Below are 19,814 nucleotides of genomic sequence, written 5' to 3' on the forward strand. Positions count from 1 at the left end.
TCTTTCTTTCTTTCTTTCTTTCTTCTCCTCTCCTTCCTCCTCCTCCTTCTCCTTTCTCTCCTCCTCCTCCTCCTCCTCCTCCTCCTCCTCCTCCTCCTCTGTCTTCTTTTTTGTAAAGATATAAGTCAACAAAGTCTAGTATACCAGGTTGAAGCAGGACCAAGCCCCTCCCCTCTGTATCAAGGCTGGGAAAGGTATCCCACCATAGGGAATGGGCTCCAAAAAGCCATTTCATGCACCCAGGATAAGTCCTGGTCTCACTGCCAACCCCCTCCCCACAACAGATGAAGCCACATAGCTGTCACACATTCAGAGGGCTTAGTTTGGTCCCATGCAGGATCTCCAGCTGTCAGCCCAGAGTCCATGAGCTCCCGCTAGCTCGGGTCAGCTTTCTCTGTGGTTTTCCCAGTCATGTTCTTAACCCCCCCTCTTGCTCATATGATCCCTCCTCCCTCTCTTCAACTAAGCTCCAGGAGCTCAGCCCGGTGCTTGGCTGTGGATCACTGCATCTGCTTCCATCAGTTACTGGATGTAGGTTCTATGATGACAATTAGGGTAGTCACTAATCTGATTATAGGGGAATTAGGAAAAAACCATCCTGAGTGAGGTAACCTAGATCCAGAAAGACAAATATATTATGTACTCACTTATAAGTGGATATTAGATATAAAGCAAAGGATAACCAGACTACAACCCACAACTCCAGAGAAGCTAGGTAAAAAGGAAGACCCTAAGAGGGACACATGGAGGGCCCAAGGAAAGGGAAATAAGTAAGATCTTCTGGGTAAACTGGGAAGGGGAGTAGAAAGGAGAGGATGGGTGATGGGAACAAGGGGACCCGAGATGATCGAGTTGGGAGAGAGACGGGGAGAACAATGAAAGAGATATCTTGATAGAGGGAGCCATTATGGAGTTAGGGAAAAAATTCCCAAGAATCCACAAGGATGACCCTAGCTAAGACTCCTAGCAGTAGCTGAGAGGGTGCCTGACCTGGCCTTCCCTACAGTACACATTATCCTCCTTCTCTGTGAGTGTGTGAGGCCCTCTGGTTGTCACTGCTCACCGGTCCTGGGCATTGGACTGAGAAGCTATTGGCTTAAATCATGACTTTTTTTTTTTTTAAGTTTTATCTTTATTTATGTTTTTGCCTGTGATATGTTTGTACACTGTGGGCATGACTGGTGTCTGTGGAGGCCAGAAGAGGGCCCAGATCCCCTAGAGTTAAACTGGCCTATGGATGCTGAGACTTGATTCATGTAGTTCACAAGAGCTATTAACCACTGAGCCATCCCTCCAGTCCTTCGCATGTACATCCTGTTGGGCAGTCCTCCATAGCTGGTAGTGCCAAATGCGGGTGGAACTCTAGGAAGGTTGTTCTCACGTGCTTAGAAGAAGGACAGTATCTTCCTAAGAGATAGAAAAAGATGCCCTCAAGGTGCAGCCACAAGTAAACTATGACCTGTCAACAAAACCATTTTTATATTTGAAGGAACTAATGTTTAATTATCAAAATTCATTTGAATCATTATTTTATCATAAATAAGACTAAAGAGTTTAGATTATCTGTGGAGATGACTGGAAAAGCAGCTCTCTTCTACGGTGTCCGTAAGTGTATGGAACAGTAGGTTTGTGTGCACTTACCTCTTCTGTGCAGTTTGGATAGATAGGTTTATGACAAATCTTGGGAACATTTGGCCTCAAATATTTATGTTCAACAAGTATTTTGAAAATATTTATGTGTTTAATATGATGTGCATTAGAGTTAAATCAAGACACAAAGGACAAAGAATCTTGTGAACAGAAGTAGTCACAGAAGTGAAACTTAGACTTTGAATCTCTGAGCTGTGGCAGTTCCTGACTCATTGTTCCTGGATTTTTAAGTGTTCTGGGCATTATAAACTGCAGGAATAATAGGTCACCTCCTTTTTCTCCTTAACCCAGATAGGGTACTCACATCTTGTTTGGATAGTTTTAACACGGTATTAGAGGGTTATTAGAAGATGGTTTAAACACGTGCTGATGAGGTCAGTGGAGATTATACTTGTCTTTACTGGCATTTCTGGCTAGGCAGGATACTTAACGTAGGAGCACTTACTTTCTACTGTCTTCTAGAGAGGCAGTTGAAGTAGTCACTGGCCAAGCTTCTTCCTTGCCTTGTGCACTTGGCTCTGCATTTCTAGGGTTGTCTTGATGGAGTTTGTTCTACTGAATTCAGAATTAATTATATGTATTGCTTACTTTAGGGTCAAATCCCAGGTAGAAAGTGAGGCCTCTGACCTCTTGCAACATGTTTGGCATTGACATTTCTGAGTCCTTCTGGATTTCTTGTCACTACAGACATACCTAGACCTGAACTGTAAGTCCTCCTTGTGCCTAGGCTTCCTGTGAAGGTACAAGTAGATGCACATTGCTTATTTACTAAGATTCTGTGACACCCACTTTCTAGGATTGATGTGAAATTTAGCCATGTGTCTCTGTGAGATTTTATTCCCTCAGGATTATCAGAGAGGAAGAGAATGAGCATTGCCTAAATATTTAATTCTAAACTCTTTAGAAATATGTTAGCTTCAGAGGCTGACATCTACCCTCACTGTTCTGCTCACGGGTTCTCAGGAGTCCTGACGATGCCACTTCCACATTCTCATCTCAGTTCCCACTGACTCCTTTTATGTTCTGAGAGATTTGTGGACACACTTTGTCACTGTTATAACTATGACCTGACTTCTCATTTGGGCAGATTATAGGAGTGATTCTAGGTGCTGGGGTCCACAGTTGCTTCTTCCAGAGGGCAGATTTTAGGGCACTCATCATGCCTTAGAAGCTTGTGTGTTTGCATAAATTTGACATTTCTTTGCACTTCTAAGAATAAAAGACAAGGCACACAAGAGCATAGTTAAGCCCTGAGGAATAAAACAGTAGTATCCAGGATAGAGAAAGGTGTGGTACAGAGGATAGCTTGCTTGCATAGGCTAGAGGGCAGTGATTTACAACCCTGCAGACTTTGTTTGAAAGAGAGTTGTAGAGACAGTTTGGAAGGCCTTGAAAAGAAGCAGAAAAAGCATAGATTGTCTGGATCATGGGAAGCATCTGTAGGATTTGAAAGGAAGTGGCAGGAAGGGCCACGTTAGAGGTGTTTGATGTCTGCACTGAGGTGTTTAACCAGTAGCTGGAGAAGAATAGCGGGAACTTTAAAATACAGACAGAGTTAAGGTAGAGCACATGCATTTCTGCCTTCCAAGCTGGATTAAATGATTCCCTGTGTCTTGAGCATCTGCTTTTTTTGTGTGTGCTATTCTGGAGTTGCTTTGTATCTTCATGCCTGTGTTGTCATCATTCTGCCCTGTCTCTGCCTCTTGCTGTCATTGGGTTAGTGCCACCTTTTCTGAGGTGACACTATCAATGTGCCTTATTCTTGCCACCCTTTCTCATGTAGAGTTCACATGGGTAGCATCTTACTCAGTGACTCCACCGCCACCTCCGCATGGCTCTCCCACCCCCGACCTCCTGCTGCCTCACTCCCACTGCCATCTGAAAACACTGGGCTGTCTGTAGGCCTGGCTGCCTCACCCTGCCTGCAATGGCACTTCAGGATTCCTGTTCTGTTCTCCCTCCTCAGCCCCATCTTATCAGCCACCTCTCTGATTTTCTTATATGATTGTATTCGCAGAATCCTCTTGATTCCAATTGTATATAAAACCCAAAGCCCTTCTCAGTTAGATCCATCATGTCTTTTATGTGCAGCCTCTTCCCTATGAGAACATCATAGGTTCTGTATTTTATTTTCCACCCTTTCATGAACAAAGTTGTCACATGCCCGAGGACAGTCTTGGGCGAAACACCAAGTGGGAAGAGGCTGCACATAAAAGACATTATGGATCTAACTGAAGCCTAGGCAGTTTGGATGCTCACCTTACTAGACCTGGATGGAGGTGGGGGTTCCTTGAACTTTCACAGGGCAGGGAACCCTGATTGCTCTTTGGGCTGACGAGGGAGGGGGACTTGATTGGGGGAGGGGGAGGGAAATGGGAGGCGGTGGTGGGGAAGAGACAAAAATCTTTAATAAATAAATAAATTAAAAAATAAAAATTTTTTTTAAAAAGATAAAAAAAAAGACCCACTTCATGCAGTTTTGAAGATGATGATTTTGGTATAGTCAACCCTAATCCTTCTCGCTATTTTCATACTAATATGATTAAATTTTTTTTTATCATTTGCTGAAGTTTCTTAGAAACTTTAAAAAATATTTGCTGACTGTGGTTATTTTGAGAATAGATTGCTCATGCTAGCTGGTGGTGGCACACACCTTTAATCCCAGCACTCGGGAGGCAGAGGCAGCCTGGTCTACAGAGCAAGTTCTAGGACAGGCTCCAAAGTTACACAGAGAAACCTGTTCTCAAAAACAAAACAAAACAGAATAAAACAAACAAAGAAACAAAAACCCAATAGATTAATAGATTTCATCATTTGTGCTTACTGCTGTGACTGGGAACTACAGCAGTTGGGACAGTCAGAATAATGAGGCTGAAGCTCAGTGGTAGAGTTCTTGCCTAGAGTGCATGAGGCTGTGTTCTATCTATTCCAGCACTGCACATACACATGCATGTCCACTTAGAATACTAATAGCTGTTTAGCTGCATAACTGAGAAAGCAATTTCAAGGTGGGCTGTAGTAATGGGGAGCACGGAGGCATCATCTGGTGGCATTTAATTTTCACAGCTCTGGGTTTGCTGTCATTCCCCCTCTCTCCTCCTACTTATTGCTGATGAATAGAGTGAAGTCAGGAGAGTGGAGGACATCGTGTAACACTGCACCAGCTGTTGGAGACAGCGCAGAATTCTGAGTGTGCTCTACTTACTCTCCCCTGCTGGTGTTAACTTCACTGACGTGTTGATGGTCTTGTTCTAGGTGTTATTTCCTTCATGAATTACATGTTCTCTGAACATGTTATTAGCTTTTAGTGCTGTCATCTGTTCAAGTTTTTACCAGCATGGCTTCAAACTCACAGGAACTCACATGCTTCTACATTCCAAGTGCTAGAACTACAGGTGTGTCCACTGTACCAAGTGCTAGAACTACAGGTGTGTCCACTGTACCAAGTGCTAGAACTACAGGTGTGTCCACTGTACCAAGTGCTAGAACTACAGGTGTGTCCATGTACCAAGTGCTAGAACTACAGGTGTGTCCATGTTCTAAGTGCTAGAACTACAGGTGTGTCCACTGTACCAAGTGCTAGAACTACAGGTGTGTCCACTGTACCAAGTGCTAGAACTACAGGTGTGTCCATGTACCAAGTGCTAGAACTACAGGTGTGTCCATGTACCAAGTGCTAGAACTACAGGTGTGTCCATGTACCAAGTGCTAGAACTACAGGTGTGTCCACTGTACCAAGTGCTAGAACTACAGGTGTGTCCACTGTACCAAGTGCTAGAACTACAGGTGTGTCCATGTACCAAGTGCTAGAACTACAGGTGTGTCCATGTACCAAGTGCTAGAACTACAGGTGTGTCCATGTACCAAGTGCTAGAACTACAGGTGTGTCCACTGTACCAAGTGCTAGAACTACAGGTGTGTCCACTGTACCAAGTGCTAGAATTACAGGTGTGTCCACTGTACCAAGTGCTAGAACTACAGGTGTGTCCACTGTACCAAGTGCTAGAATTACAGTATACCACTGTACCAAGTTGCCCCATTTAGATTTTTATTAGTGTAATTGGATCCAATCTTTACCCTGACATTTTGTGCTTTTGAATTTTTATTTAAGAATTTCTTTTTTTCACTAAGAATGATGACTCAAGGCTGTAAACGCCATACTCAAGAGACTGAGACAGAAGGATTGCCTTGAGTTTGAGGTCAGCCTAGGCCACAAACAAACAAACAAACAAACAAAACAAAAGCAACAACAAAAAGCCAAGTTAGTAAGTAAATAAATAACTTCATTTTTCTGTTTTAAGACATGTTTATTTTTAATCATGAGTATATGGATGGATTTGTGCAGAAGTGCAGATGTCTGCAGAGGACATCAGATCCCTTGAAACTAGAGTTGTTAGCCACCTAGTGTGAGTAATGGGATTTGAACCAGGTTCTCTGGAAGATTATTACATGCTCCTAACCATTAAGTCGTTTTTCCAGCCCACTATTCTTTTTCTTAAGCTATCTACAAGAATATTCTCTGCACTTTGTTTTGTACCCTAACAGCTGTATGTCTTACAGCTCTGTCTTTAGTCCCTGTGTTTTCTGTGGCCGTGTAGGATCTATCTGGTGTTATTTTGCTGTATAGTAAGTCTCTCTACTTTAGCATCTAGACACAACTGTAAAAAACTCTCCTAAAAAGAACTGCAAAACCCCACGACCTGTGGCCACCCATATTGTGGAATGGTTTATTAGCAGTCAGCCTTGTCTACTGCTGTACCATCTTTATAAGGGCTCTTGTCTTGGCCTAATTCTGTACCCAGAGCTAATGACTAATGCACAGTACACTCAACGGTCTTCAGTGACATTTGCTAAACACTGACGGTGTATAGACTTTTTACTCCATGATCTGTCTGTAGCAACTGAAAACCCTAGATCTTTAATGAACCATACACATTCTCCTACCTGCCCTGCTGTTACCTAGTTTTGTTTTATCGAGAAAGTAATTTCTTTCCTTCTGAAAATCAGCACCCTTTGCACCCAGTATCTTAGTAAGAGACCAGGGAATTTTCATGGCTAGACAGCATTCTCAGTCCTCCTCACCATGACAAAACAACTGGTGCCTTGCTTTCCATGTTGGCAATCTCTTGGCTTGTTCTAGGTTGAACTTACTGGAGTAGCTTTAGTATGAAGATGCAAATTGAAGATGATCTTTGGTCTCAAGCCTCAAAGCGGTACTCAACAGGTTTGCATTTCAGACTTGAAGCATCTGATGCTCAGCTGGTAAACTTTATGCAGAGATGCCCCAGACCTAAATCACTTGTAGATACCGGTATTTCTGATAAAGAATGTTTAAATTGTATGTTCTTTTTTATGGTTAACTTTTTATGGTTAGTGTGGTTTGAGATCAATTTACTAAAGATATTGGTAGTTCACTCTACCAATCTTTACTGGTAGATTGGAAGATATCTACATTTAGCATATGATAGTGAAGACAGAAGTATTTCCTGAAAGGAAAGAACAATGTTAAAAGATGTCACTTACATAGTATAATAGTTCTGCGCTCCACTGACTCTTTACCTGAAGCCCAGGAACAGATACAACCTGGCCCAGGGATGCTTACCTTTCAGTTGAGAACTCCTTCATGATTTCCCTTGGGAATGGGAGTGGGGAAGGGACACAGGATAGGGGAAATGCAAGTAAAAGTTAGGATATACAAAAATGAATTGTGACCATAATCTTGATAAATGTCAATAAAGTTAAAGCAGTACTAGTTAAAAAATAAAACTAACACAACATAGAAAAGAAAACTATACTAGAGCAACTGGAATACCAACCAAATCTAGGAGTAACAGCAGAGCTGTGCAGAGAAGTCACGTGTTCATGCAGCAGGATGTTCTACTGAGCAGTCTGGTTAATCCATCCAGTGTAACAGAGTATTCTGAGGAAAGGAAGCAGATTACAGAGAACGTGTGTACTGTGATTTCATTCCAGAAGCATTCAAAACCAGGAACATTGAACATGCTCGTAAGGAATGTGTGAAGAGGAGACAGGCTTTGGTATAGTCCAGGGCTAGAATGCATGTCTAGCATGTACCAGACTCTGGCTTGAATTCTCTCTCTCTTTCTCTCTCTGTTTCTCTCTCTCTCTCTCTCTCTCTCTCTCTCTCTCTCTCTCTCTCTCTCTCTCTCTCTGTGTGTGTGTGTGTGTGTGCGTCCATCCACGCTCACATGCACGCATGTATACACAGTTAAAACAGAACTTTAAAAAGAAGTAAATGGGAAGTAAGAGTGTGTTTGGGAGCTAAGTGATGAAGCAGGGCAGTCAGAGTAGGCAAGTTTGTGTCTCTGACCCTCCTGTCCCTTACTGTCTTGTCTGTCTGTTCCAGCCAGGCATGTTCAGGAACAGTGTACCCACTGCACTCTGATATAAGGATCCAGATCATTTAGTATTACTCATCATTTATAATTCGTTCTCTCTCCACTGAAGACTTTTCTGGGCCAAATTGCAGACTGAAGACAATGTCTCAGTTGCATGGGAATTATGATTTTTTTAACGCTTTACTTTTGAACATTCCTGCCTCTTGCAGAAAGTGCACTCCACTAAGAATTGCAAATGGAACTGTAGTAAATGAGATCAAGAGGAATTTATAGATAATTTAAATGGAAGGCCTAAATATTTTGCTTCTTTCTTTCACCAGTAGCCTGGATAAGGTATATGAATTTTCTGTGACTACTTTTTATAAATGAGATTAAAATTAAAATTGTCAAACTATATGTGATTTTAAAAGATTGTATTTTAACTTAAAAATGAAAAATTATACTTCTTTTGTGTATGTGCATGAAAGCATTTTGCGTCCACATGCCATGTGAAGGCCAGGTGAAGGTCAGGGGACAACTCAGGAGAGTAGATTCCAGGCCTCCTTGAGAACTGACACTTAGTGCCGGGGAGGCACTAAGCTGAGGTCTGGGTCCAGATTCTCCAGCATACACTTGGAATAAGTGTTGCATGGCCACCAGAATGGTGGTGTTCTCAGGCCTTAGAACCTGTAACCAGTGTGGTGCGAGGGCATGGAGCCATGAGTTACAGCTGTGCTGTAGTTTCTCAGCAGCCGTTTCCCCTGGGAGAAGCCACTGCTCTCAGCTCAGCTCTCAGAACTTCATCTTGGTGTGGTGCAGTCTGAGATCGAGTCATCGCTGGCTTCAAAGGGAAATGATAAGTCTCAGAAATGGTTCATACAATCTCTCACGTTTCTAAAAGTGATGCGTGCTTTCTGTTAGAATTAACTATGTGTTTCTCTTTCCTGTGGGGGTGGAGGGTCTTCGACATGCAGAACTGGCTCAGGGGAGATGAAAACTCTTAAGAATTTTGCAGGATGTCTGAGTGCATCACAAAAGTCGCAAAGCAGAATCCTGAGGCTGCAGACAGTGGGAAGAGGAGGAAAGGCACTGAAAGTATCCAAAGAAATTCTAAGTAGTTAGACATTTCTGCACTGGCGACCTTTGTACTGAGTCACACTGCAGTAGAAGATGAGAAGGTCTCTGGTACTGTCCCTCGAAGGAACTCTAAAGGCCCAAGTGCTTTACGAGTCAGCTCCAGTGTGACAGCACCTGGCCTTGCAGCTTCTGTAGGCAGGTTAACTCCAGGTGAACATCTCAAGCTGACAGTACTCGGGCTGTGACATCACTCCTCTGCATAGGAACAGTGCTGTTCTGGCCCAGTTCTCGTCATTTCCTTTACTTTTTGAGAGACGTGGGAATCAGTCCTTGAGTTAGTTTTTTACCGAAGTGTGTCAAGGAATAATAAGATGCAACAATGTTCTTCTTAATGACCTGGGATGAGAAAAGGGAAATCCTTCGGGAAATGTACTCTGACATCAGACAGCCACTTTGCCAGTAGCCATCTTCAAGTATCTTGTGGAGTAATGGCTAGTTTAACAATTCCCTAACAAAAATGTCACAAGGCAGTGGTGGCACATGCTTTTAATTCTAACACTTGGGAGGCAGAGGCAGGCAGATTTCTGTGAGTTTGAGGCCAGACAGAATGAGTTCCAGGATAGCCAGGACTGTAGAAACCCTGTCTCAAAAACAAAAATAAAACACAAACAAACAAACAAAAACCTACAAAAATAAGGTATTATTGCTACCTACGATGTATATTCTACATACTCCTAACCGAAACAGCCCAGGCAGATGAATTTAGTGAAGACAGAGCTGACTAGGAGAGCCATTGCTCAGTGTTGACCATACACACTAGCCAAAGCTTACACAGTGTGTGAAGTCAAGCCCACTTCTAATGTCAGTGCCATACTGCCTGATTTCCAGCATGATGACACAACTGGAGAATTCCATGCTACCCCTGAGCTGCCTCTGTTGAACACAGGCACACTAACTGCAAATAGTAGTGCACACATTACCTTCAGATCACATATGTGTGAAGGGAAAGTTTCCTGTTCAAGCTGGGTTCCATCCCCAAGGACTCTCATGTATGTGCAAATATTTCACAGTCTGAAAAAATTACAAATCTGAACTATTTCTTATCCTAAGCATTTTGTAAAGGGAGGTCAGCATGTGTATGCTGGGATTCTTAGGACTATGCAGGACACGCCAGAGCTTTAGAATGTGCATTTTAACATAGGTTATTGTGGGTCCCCCCATGTACAAATGACTTCTTTTGTGTAAATCTGTCCATCAGTAGTGTCGCTTGTAGCTTTTTTTCCATGCTTAGAAGGTATTCTCACACCAGTTATAAGAAAGTCTCCTGTGTTTCCCTTCGAATGCTTGTGGGTTTGTTTCTGACATTTAAACTTGGTTTGTTTAGGGTTTGCTTATGGGCACAACTGGACACAGGACCTTGTTCCCCAGCCTCGTCCCATCAGTCAGGTGTAGGGGGAACTCCACCCAATGGCGGGCATGTTCGCCTCTGGCTAATGTTTACATATAAATCTGGCGGCATGAGCCCCGCTGCTCTCTCTTTTTTTTGTATCCTGCTCATTGCTGGATCCCTGGTGTTGTAAGCTATTCCTTCATTAAAATTTGCTGTTTCATATTAAGCTAGCCTGGTTATTACGCCGCCTACATTTTGGCGCCCAATGTGGGGCCCAGAAAGCCAATATTTTAAGATAGCCAGTTTTTTTTTTTTTTTTTTTGCTGCTGAGTCAGGATAATTTTTCTTTGCAGCATATCATCCATAAACAGCAAAAGCTGTGTTAAATTCTCTTTTTCTTATTTTTAAGCCTTCTCAGGTTTTTAAGTGGATTTAGCCCCCCGTTGGGCGCCACTCTGTTGTAAGGAGCAGCAGCAGGCTATATTTTGCCATCCAGTTAGCTTTATATTTGAAATAACAACATATAAATTGTATTCTTTTAAACATTGCTTGGCCTATTAGTTATAACTTCTTTTTTAAAAAATATTTATCTATTTATTTTTTTATTTATTATGTATACAATATTCTTTCTGCATGTATGCCTGAAGGCCAGAAGAGGGCACCAGATCTCATGTGGTTGCTGGGAATTGAACTCAGGACCTTTGGACCTTTAGAAGAGCAGGCAATGCTCTTAACCTCTGAGTCATCTCTCCAGCCCTAGTTATAACTTCTTATTGGCTAGCTTTTATATATTGATCTAACCCATTTCTAATATCCCTGTAACATCATCAGGTGTCTTACCAGGGAAGATCTTAACTTGCGTCTGTGTCCGGCCGGAGAATCATGGCGACTCATTGACTCAGTTTCTTTCTCCCAGCATTCTGTTCTGTTTATTTCACCTATCTAAATTCTACCCTATCAGAGGGCCAAGCAGTTTCTTTATTAATTAACCAATGAAAGCAACAGATTAGAAAGAAGTCACTCCCACATTAGTCAGGTGTCCCGGGGCCATGCAGTGACAGCTGAACTTTCTACCAGTGATCTGAGTGCTCCATTGCATAGCCTGCATTCCCTGATGCCATCTTTGGTATCCATGGGTGTCAAAATTGTCCTGATTCAGTCTTCTCTGTTTCTGGTGGTCCCTGATGATGTACCTGAGTGGTACTTCAGGTACCTATCATTCAGCTACTCTTTAACTCTCACTGTCTGGGACTTGGGTTTAGATTAGTGCTAGAGTATGGCCTTGGTGTGCACAACGTACTTCGTCTCTCTTTAATACCTGATCCAATTAACTAATGAAAAACGATCACCTGATTTTGGTATATAAATCCTTCTATTTTAATATCTCCATTGGTTTCCCAAAAGAATTTATGAAAGTATTTAAAAATAGTTTGTCAGCTGAATTTTTAGATTTCTAATTATGTGGTTTGCAAATATGTTGTTGGATTTTTGTACCCTTTCCACTGTATTGCTTACTGGCTTTCAGTGTCTTGGAGAGGAGCAGCCGCAGGAGATATCTTAGAATAGCCCTGTCACATTACAGAAGTACCTACTCATTTCTGCATACTTATGGGGCTAGGCATTGAACTTCATGAAGTACCTTTCAACCTGGATTACATTTTTAAATTGTGCATCTGTATCTATGTCTGTATGTAGGTATGTGTACAAGAGCACAGGTGCCCATGCAGGCCAGAAAAGCCTTGGATCCCCTGGACATAGCTGCAGGTGGTTGTGAGCCACCATGTGGGGACTCTGAGCTGAGCTCTAAACCATTGTGCCCTTACCAGTCCCCTGAATTACATTTTTGATGACTTGTTTTGCTTTTAGTCTATTAATAAATTTTGTGTTTATAGTTCTCAATATTAAATTTTCACTGAACATTTAGTAATGTTTTTTGCTTTTGATATTTGAATTATATACATGTATTAACATTCACAAACAGATTTTAATATTAGACTGTATATGTAAATATCTTTTGTTAAAATTGTACATGAGCTTTCCTTTGGTATACTAGCTTTTATTCTTACTGATGTTTTGTAAAGTTTTTTTTAAATCATTATATGTTTTGTACCCTTCTCTACCTTTATTATTATGGGTTAGAAGAGAATGTGGTCATCCACTGAAGTAGGCAAAGTCAACTTCTGACCATGTCCCCGGTTGACGTTTTTTTCTTGGGAAGCTTTCTGCCAATCTCTTATTTATATCTTTGGAAACTGGAATTGTTAATTGACCAAATAACCAAATTGTGATCATATATATATATATATATATATATATATATATATATATATATATTTAGAAAACTACAGCATTTATATTTTGTGAAGACATGAAAAAGGTAGCAGTTTGGGACTATGGTGGTTTCCCTAGTATGTGTCTGTGTCCTCTAGCGAGGTTTGATTTGCATGGCTCTTTGCTGTGGATTCAATTAGCCAGTGATGAGTCTGTGTTTTTTCCAAGAAAAAACTTCTAAGTTAATACTATCAGGCGGTTTTTCTGACGTAATAGCCTTAGCCTTGTCTTTCTTGGATCTTTGTGATGTTTCAGGTTCATCGTCTGTTTCAGTTGCATGACCAACAAAGTCTGTATCACTTTTGGAAACCTACCTAGGCCGTCTTTGTGACCACTTCATGGTCAGTCCTGGTACCCATTGCTGGTATTTAGGTTCCAGACCTAAATCCATGGCTCTAGATCCATGTTTTGTTTCCCATAGATATTTTCCATGTGTGAACTCAGGGAAGTGAGTGAATGTCACTAGCACTCCATTTACTTCTTACAGGTTTATATTACAGCTGTCTCAGTCTTGATAGTTTCTTATGTCTTTTTTTAGTGCAGGTGCTCTGAGTTCCAAATCCTGTAAACTGAGACCCCATCCTGCCATGTTTGTTTTTAAATTGTTTTTTAATTGTCATTTAATGTTATTCTGTATGAATATTCTGCATTTAGTTTGTGTTGTTGTTGTTGTTTTGAGACAGGGTTTCTCTGTGTAACAGTCCTGGCTGTCCTGGAACTCGCTCTGTAGACCAGGCTGGCCTCAAACTTATTGAGATCCACCTGCCTCTGCCTCCCAAGTGCTGGGATTAAAGGCGTGCGCCACCATCGCCCAGCAATTAATTTTTAAAGTATTTTTATTCTTTAAGAATTTCATATATTGTATTTTGATCCTATTCGCCCATCCTCCATCTCTGTTCATTTTCAGTCTTTCTGCAATGCTGTTTTTCACCTTGTCACATTTGATGTGCTTTCCATTTTTATTGATTCTTTTGTTTCTATGTTTCATTATATATGGTATTTTGTGTGATAATTAAGAAACTTATTTATAAATTAAATAATGTCTAAGGTAGCTTTTAAAAGCTTTTGATTGAGAATGTGGTAGAATTAGTATGCTTGGACTTCATCTTCTTCCTGACACATTTGCTAATTACAGCACCTCCATTGTTGGGGTTAATGTTCTGTCTGTTCTCTAATCATAATCATAGTCTCCATGTTCCTTTCTGTCTTAGTCCTTCAGTTAATTATATGACAGACAAAGGAAGTCTGTAAAAGTGAGCTGTCTCCTAAACAGAAAGTCTCCATCTTCCCATGGTGTAAACGCAGGGTTCCGTATAACCCCTTTCACTGGGCCCGTCTGGGCTTTCTCCAGAAAAAGGACAGAAATTCATCTTTTGACTCAAGAAGGTCCTTAAATGCTGGGTTTTCTTTTTGGCTTATTTTGTTTGTTTGTTTTTCATTTTCAAAATCATGATAAAAATTTATGTCCTGTTTTATTTCCTCTTATTTTATTTTACTTAATTATTAAGATATATTATTGTCTTTTCTTAGACGGGATATTCATGGGAAGAGTCTGATTTTTTTGCCATTGTTTTGAGGCAGAGTCTCACTCTGTTCCCTAGTCTAGCCTCAAACTTGCTATGGAGGCTTGTAGTCCTCCCTGCCCTTGAGCTCAAACTCCTGATGCCTCCTGAGTGCTAGGATTACAGGCTCTGTTCTTATCTAGATTGGCAAAGAGGGCTCTTTGAAAACCACTAGTTTATAGGGAAACAAAATGTTGATGTTTTCCATTTTTTCTTTTTTTAATGAATAAAATCAGAATATGTAGCGTTTTGTTTGAAATAAAACCAATAATAAATAATGTACAGATGGACATATACAATTAGTGAAATATTGGAGTAAGTAACTGGTTGACATAGGAATTACTATTATTGTCTATGCTTCAGGGACAGTTTGTAATGTTTCACTAATTTTTTTATTTTTAAAATACCATAACTATGTAAATCAGTTAGCACTAGTGTGTACATTTCCTTTCTGGTGATGGCATGTGTCCATGTTCTCTGTCTAGCAACCGTTCACATAATCTCACACACTCACTAGCACCATTTCCTGAGCTTTGAGTTCAAGTACTTTTTAAAAGTATTTTGAAACCCTCGATAGAGGATTATGAGATTCTGTGTTTAGAGTCTGCAGAGGAAAGGAAGAGGTTGACCCGTGTGCCCAGTGATTTGTATCTGTTAGTTGGGACTATTTTGCACCACTGTTTTTCCAAATAGTTTTTCTTAAACTAGCACCATATGCTCCTTAGTGAGTCTGTCTGAAAGGACCTGTGTATTGTTAGGCTGCCCCATCTTGGGTGATGCTGGATTGATCTTTTCCTTTAGTTTCTTTACTTTATAATTGTGTTTGATATAAAAAAGTTTTGTCTTTAAAAAATATTTAAAATATGACGTAATTCAGAAAATTGCTAATGGCTAAAAACAAACTGTTAGAAATGTTGCAGTCTAAAAAGATCCTGTCACAGATACTTCGGGGCGATGTGCCTTAGATCTAATGACTTGTGTTTCTAGTGATCTGTGAAGAGCTTGGAAATAAAACCTTTGCCTAATTTATCATTTTCTGTGAAAAAAATAGCATCATAGAGTTGAGAGCTTAAACACTTGTTTCCCCCCGTTCTTTCCCTCCTTCCGTCCCTCCCCCCCTTCTCCTCATTCTTCTCAACCTCTCTTCCTTTGTTCCTTCCATAAATATAAGTCAAGATAATAGAGGACCAAATGGCCCTCCCTTTTCTTGTTTTTACTCCTTTCTAGTTGGCATTACTGAGAAATTTCTAACTTTGTGTTTCCTCTGTGTTCAGGTATATGTCCCGAGTCCACGGTATGCATCCCAAAGAGACCACCCGTCAGCTGAGCTTAGCTGTGAAGGATGGTCTTATTGTCGAAACTCTAACAGTGGGCTGCAAAGGCTCAAAGGCTGGTATTGAGCAAGAAGGCTATTGGTTACCAGGAGATGAGATTGTAAGTCTATTTTACTTGATAAATTCAGAAATTTGGACTTTTGGTTTTCTTTGAATATTAATATAACATATAGAAATTCATTGTCAGAAATTTAACAGGTTTTAACATTTTTATTAACATAAGGCTTTATATTGATAGCTTCCTTGTGATTCCTTAGGAAAAAAACTAACTTTTATAAAAATCTTGCCATTCTTTTATCTTGCATCTAAAAAATAAAACTAAATGTGCATATAAGTCATGGCACTTCTGGTGCTTTCTTCAGCTAATATTAATTTAAAAAAATGTTTCAGTGCAGGACAGTGTTTATCCTGCCTAGACAGATGGAAAGGGACACATTGCCTATTTAGGAAAGCTCACTTAAATGGCATCAGCTCCTGAGCCAGGCTTACAGGAGAGTTTTCATGCACATACAAAGATCCCAGATGCTGGTGTGACTGGTCACGTGACTACTGGCAGGCTGCGGGTGGGCCCTGAGCATAAGTCAATCAGGAGGGATGGAAAGTTACTCTTCCTGTACCTCTGTTTAGCCTGCTCTGACTTCCCTTAGGAGAGATGCTTTATACAACTGTATCCTTTCAGGACACGGTTTGATGCAGAGAGGCACATAGAGAAGGATTTTCTTCTTGCATAAAGATTGATTTTATTTGTGGTATTTCTGTCTCACCATCATATTTTTTTTTGATATTTTAAGCAACTAATTGGAAATGCCTTCCTTATTTTAATAAACATCTTTTAAGATAATAGGTTTCAAATGTATGGTTTGGGGGATTTAGTAATTTAATTTTCTAAAATCTAAAATTTTGAAAATCTCATAAAATCTTAAAAATTGGTTCATTGTGGGAAAATTTCCTGAAAGCTTTTGCTTTGTTTCATTTTTTTCTGGTGACATAACAGACAAGCCACGGCACCACCGCCAAGTGTCTTGATATTCCTAAATGTAGGGACTTGTTCAGCTCTAACCGCTTTGTCAGTCTTTTTTTTTTTTTTATATGTCAGAGCCTCAAAAACATGGGGAAAATCATTACTTGTATCAGTGTAATTTAGTTTGTACCCTGGAAATATTCCTGAAGAGCTGTGACTGCTGCCAGCAGAGCAGTTTCCTCTCAAGTCCCTGCAGCAGATGGAACTTGGTTGTTGCAGTAGCCCAGATAGGAGTGAGCCAGGATGGAGCACAGGTAGGAACTGAGAGCCCAGTGTGACTCAGGACGGTCCAGACAAGATGGGGTAGCCTGCCCCAGGCACTTGGACACCTGGAGGTTCAGAAGACTTGCAGAGAAGTGTGAGGTGGGAGTGTAATGGTAACTGAGGACTTGTGGGTCATGTGTACATAACTCTTAGAGTCGAGAGTTTGCTTGCTCCTTTAAGAATTGTGAGTTTTTAAATATAGTTTGTTCTTCCTCAGACTGAAATCTCTTTAATTCATCAAGCAGTTAGTTAGCTTATTATGTATTAGGTTTTATATTTCTTTTTATTTTACATGTTTCTTTGCACGTGTTTATAGTCTTTCCTTTCCCTTTTTACTAAATGACATCTTAAAGTATATTAAACAGCAATTATACAGGTTTAATGCTAATTAGTTCTTATTCACAATAGTTTTATACCAAATAAGCATATGTAATATAACTGAGTATATCAAACTTAGGCTTAGGTTTTAAAATTTATAACTGTAAAGACTCAAGGGTAAAGTAGTATATGGAATGTCATAATGTCCTTGCTTACATGTCTGGAATTGTCTAAACTTCGTTGATTCAGCCCTCTGCTGTAATGTGGGCATGTTAATATTTATTTCATTTAATCAAAGATTTTCTGTTCTATTACTATGAAGAGACACCATAACCAAGACAATTCTTATAAAAAGAAAATATTTAATTTGGGGCTTGTTTATAGTTTCAAAGTGTTAATCCATTATTATTAGGGCAGGGAGCATGGTGGCAGGCAGACAAGACAAGGGGCTCAGAGCTTACATCCTGACCTACAGGTAGGCAGGCAGACAGAGACACTGGGACTGGTGGAGGCTTTTGAAACCCCAAAGCCCACCCCATTGACACACCTAGAACAATACCACACTTTCCTATCATTCCTGAACAGTTTACTGACTGGGAACCAAGCATGCAAATATATGGGCCTATGGTAGCCTTTCTCATTCAAACCACCACAAGGATTACATGAGAATATGTCCATGAAGCATATACAAACATACTTAAAGCAAGTGTAAAATAGCCAGTAAATAAGTATGCTTAGTAATGATCTTTTGTGCAGAAAAGCAATAGAGTTAATAATAATGTATTTCAAAACAGCTAAAAGAATGGACTTTAAATGGATAAGTTAATTAGCCTTGTTTGGTGAGTGGATATATATATATATATATATATATATATATATATATATACTCTCTCTCTCTCTCTATATATATATATATACTCTACCTTATAATATATATCTCCAATCTACCTTATAAAGTTATAGTTATTACTTATATATTAAAACTTTAAAATGATTAAAACAAGTGTCTGAGGACAGTATAGTAAAAGCAATAGTTTTTTTGTTGTTGGTTTTTTGGGGTTTGTGGGGTTTTTTTGGTTTTTTGAAACAGGGTTTCTCTGTAGCTTTGGAGCCTGTCCTAGAACTAGCTCTTGTAGACCAGGCTGGTCTCGAACTCACAGAGATCCACCTGCCTCTGCCTTCCAAGTTGGGATTAAAGGCGTGCGCCACCACTGCCTGGCAAAAGCATCAGTTTTTAACTAGCCATATAAGTAGTCTTTTATTTAGACTATTTACTTTGTTACCAGTATTCTCCAATATAAATTCTGTGAAGAGCTTGCCCTTGAAAAAGTCGATCTTGTTGAAGGTGTAAAATAATGAAGCTGACTGATGAAATGAATATCTCACCACTTGACTTGCAGTGAATGTCCTCATGCCCTTATGACACCCACAAGCTCATGTGATTAACCATGTCACCTGTGGCACAGTTCTTTAGAGATTCTGCACTGTCCAGGCTTTGTGTATTTTTAACAACTCTGTCATCTGCAGGAGGCAGGTCTAAGCTGTGAACTGACAAGCTAGTGAATGCCCTCCACACAGAAGCACCTTACATGTTATTTAAAGGTTCTTTCATGAATAAAAAGAGTATACCTCGAGAATACTTGATGGAAGGGCCACCTTTTCTAATTTACATGAAGTTGTGGGTCAGGGCTCTGCACACCAGTGTTTGAGACTTTCTAGTTTCACTGCTTTGTGATTTCAAGTGCTTTGGTGTCCTCCAAACTTGAGTTTTAGAGTGTAGTACATTTGTTGAACCCTTCTTTCAGAGTTAGGACAGGCTTTAGAAAGAGGCTTCTGTTATAAAGGAATAGGTGACAATGTTCTTCCTACTCCTCTGAAGAGAGGAGCTGAGCTGTCAGAAGTGGGGAAACAGGATTAATTCTTGAGTCACTTTATGTAGCAGAGGTTGAACGATGCTTCTCTTCACTCCCATCAGTGTGTGGAGAAATAGAAGCCAATGAGTACAGTTTTCCTTTCTCCCACACAGCAATGGGAAAAGGAGCTTAAAAGTCAGTTTGTTGATATTACATTGTTAATACACTCCTACTACCTTTCTTCTCTAATATTTAGTTTTAGAACTTGAAACAACCAAAATACATGCATCCCTGGACCATTATTTTTATTAAGTACAGCAGTTGTGTCCTAAAAGCTCACTGGCCTGTATGAGACTATTGTCTGTCTTTGAAGAAGCCAGCATATTATAATACAAAGGCAGAGGCCTCTGTATTACTAAAATTCCTCCTTCTAGCCAAGAAATAGTCTCAGACATTTTCCAGTAATGATCTCATACACAATTTGCAGCCCCCTGTATAAGTGCCAATTCTGTTGGAGAAACTATAGTAAAATTGTCAGTGTCTAAGCATCTTCATGGTGATTCTCCTATGTGTATGTATAAGTTTATGGAACAAAACAGCAACATTCATAAGACCACTCCTGTTTCTAAATGACCTGTTTACACAGTAGTCAATAAATAAGTATACACAACAGACT

The 19,814-nt window shown here is 40.2% G+C and overlaps 1 protein-coding gene across 8 annotated transcripts in view; it reads left to right on the plus strand.

Moving 5' to 3' along the window:
• The window catches only part of Zmynd11 (zinc finger MYND-type containing 11), an 88,323-nt gene that overhangs the window by 37,324 nt on the left and 31,185 nt on the right, over nt 1-19,814 (plus strand). For all 8 annotated transcript variants that reach the window (XM_041630661.1, XM_041630660.1, XM_041630659.1 and 5 more), the window contains exon 3: nt 15,623-15,782. In XM_041630661.1, the coding sequence (XP_041486595.1) occupies nt 15,623-15,782 (160 nt within the window). The remainder of the gene's footprint in view (nt 1-15,622; nt 15,783-19,814) is intronic.

Source organism: Microtus oregoni, unplaced genomic scaffold (assembly GCF_018167655.1).
Source record: "Microtus oregoni isolate MIOR12 unplaced genomic scaffold, Mior012 000035F_ref0000213, whole genome shotgun sequence".
Taxonomy (NCBI): domain Eukaryota; kingdom Metazoa; phylum Chordata; class Mammalia; order Rodentia; family Cricetidae; genus Microtus; species Microtus oregoni.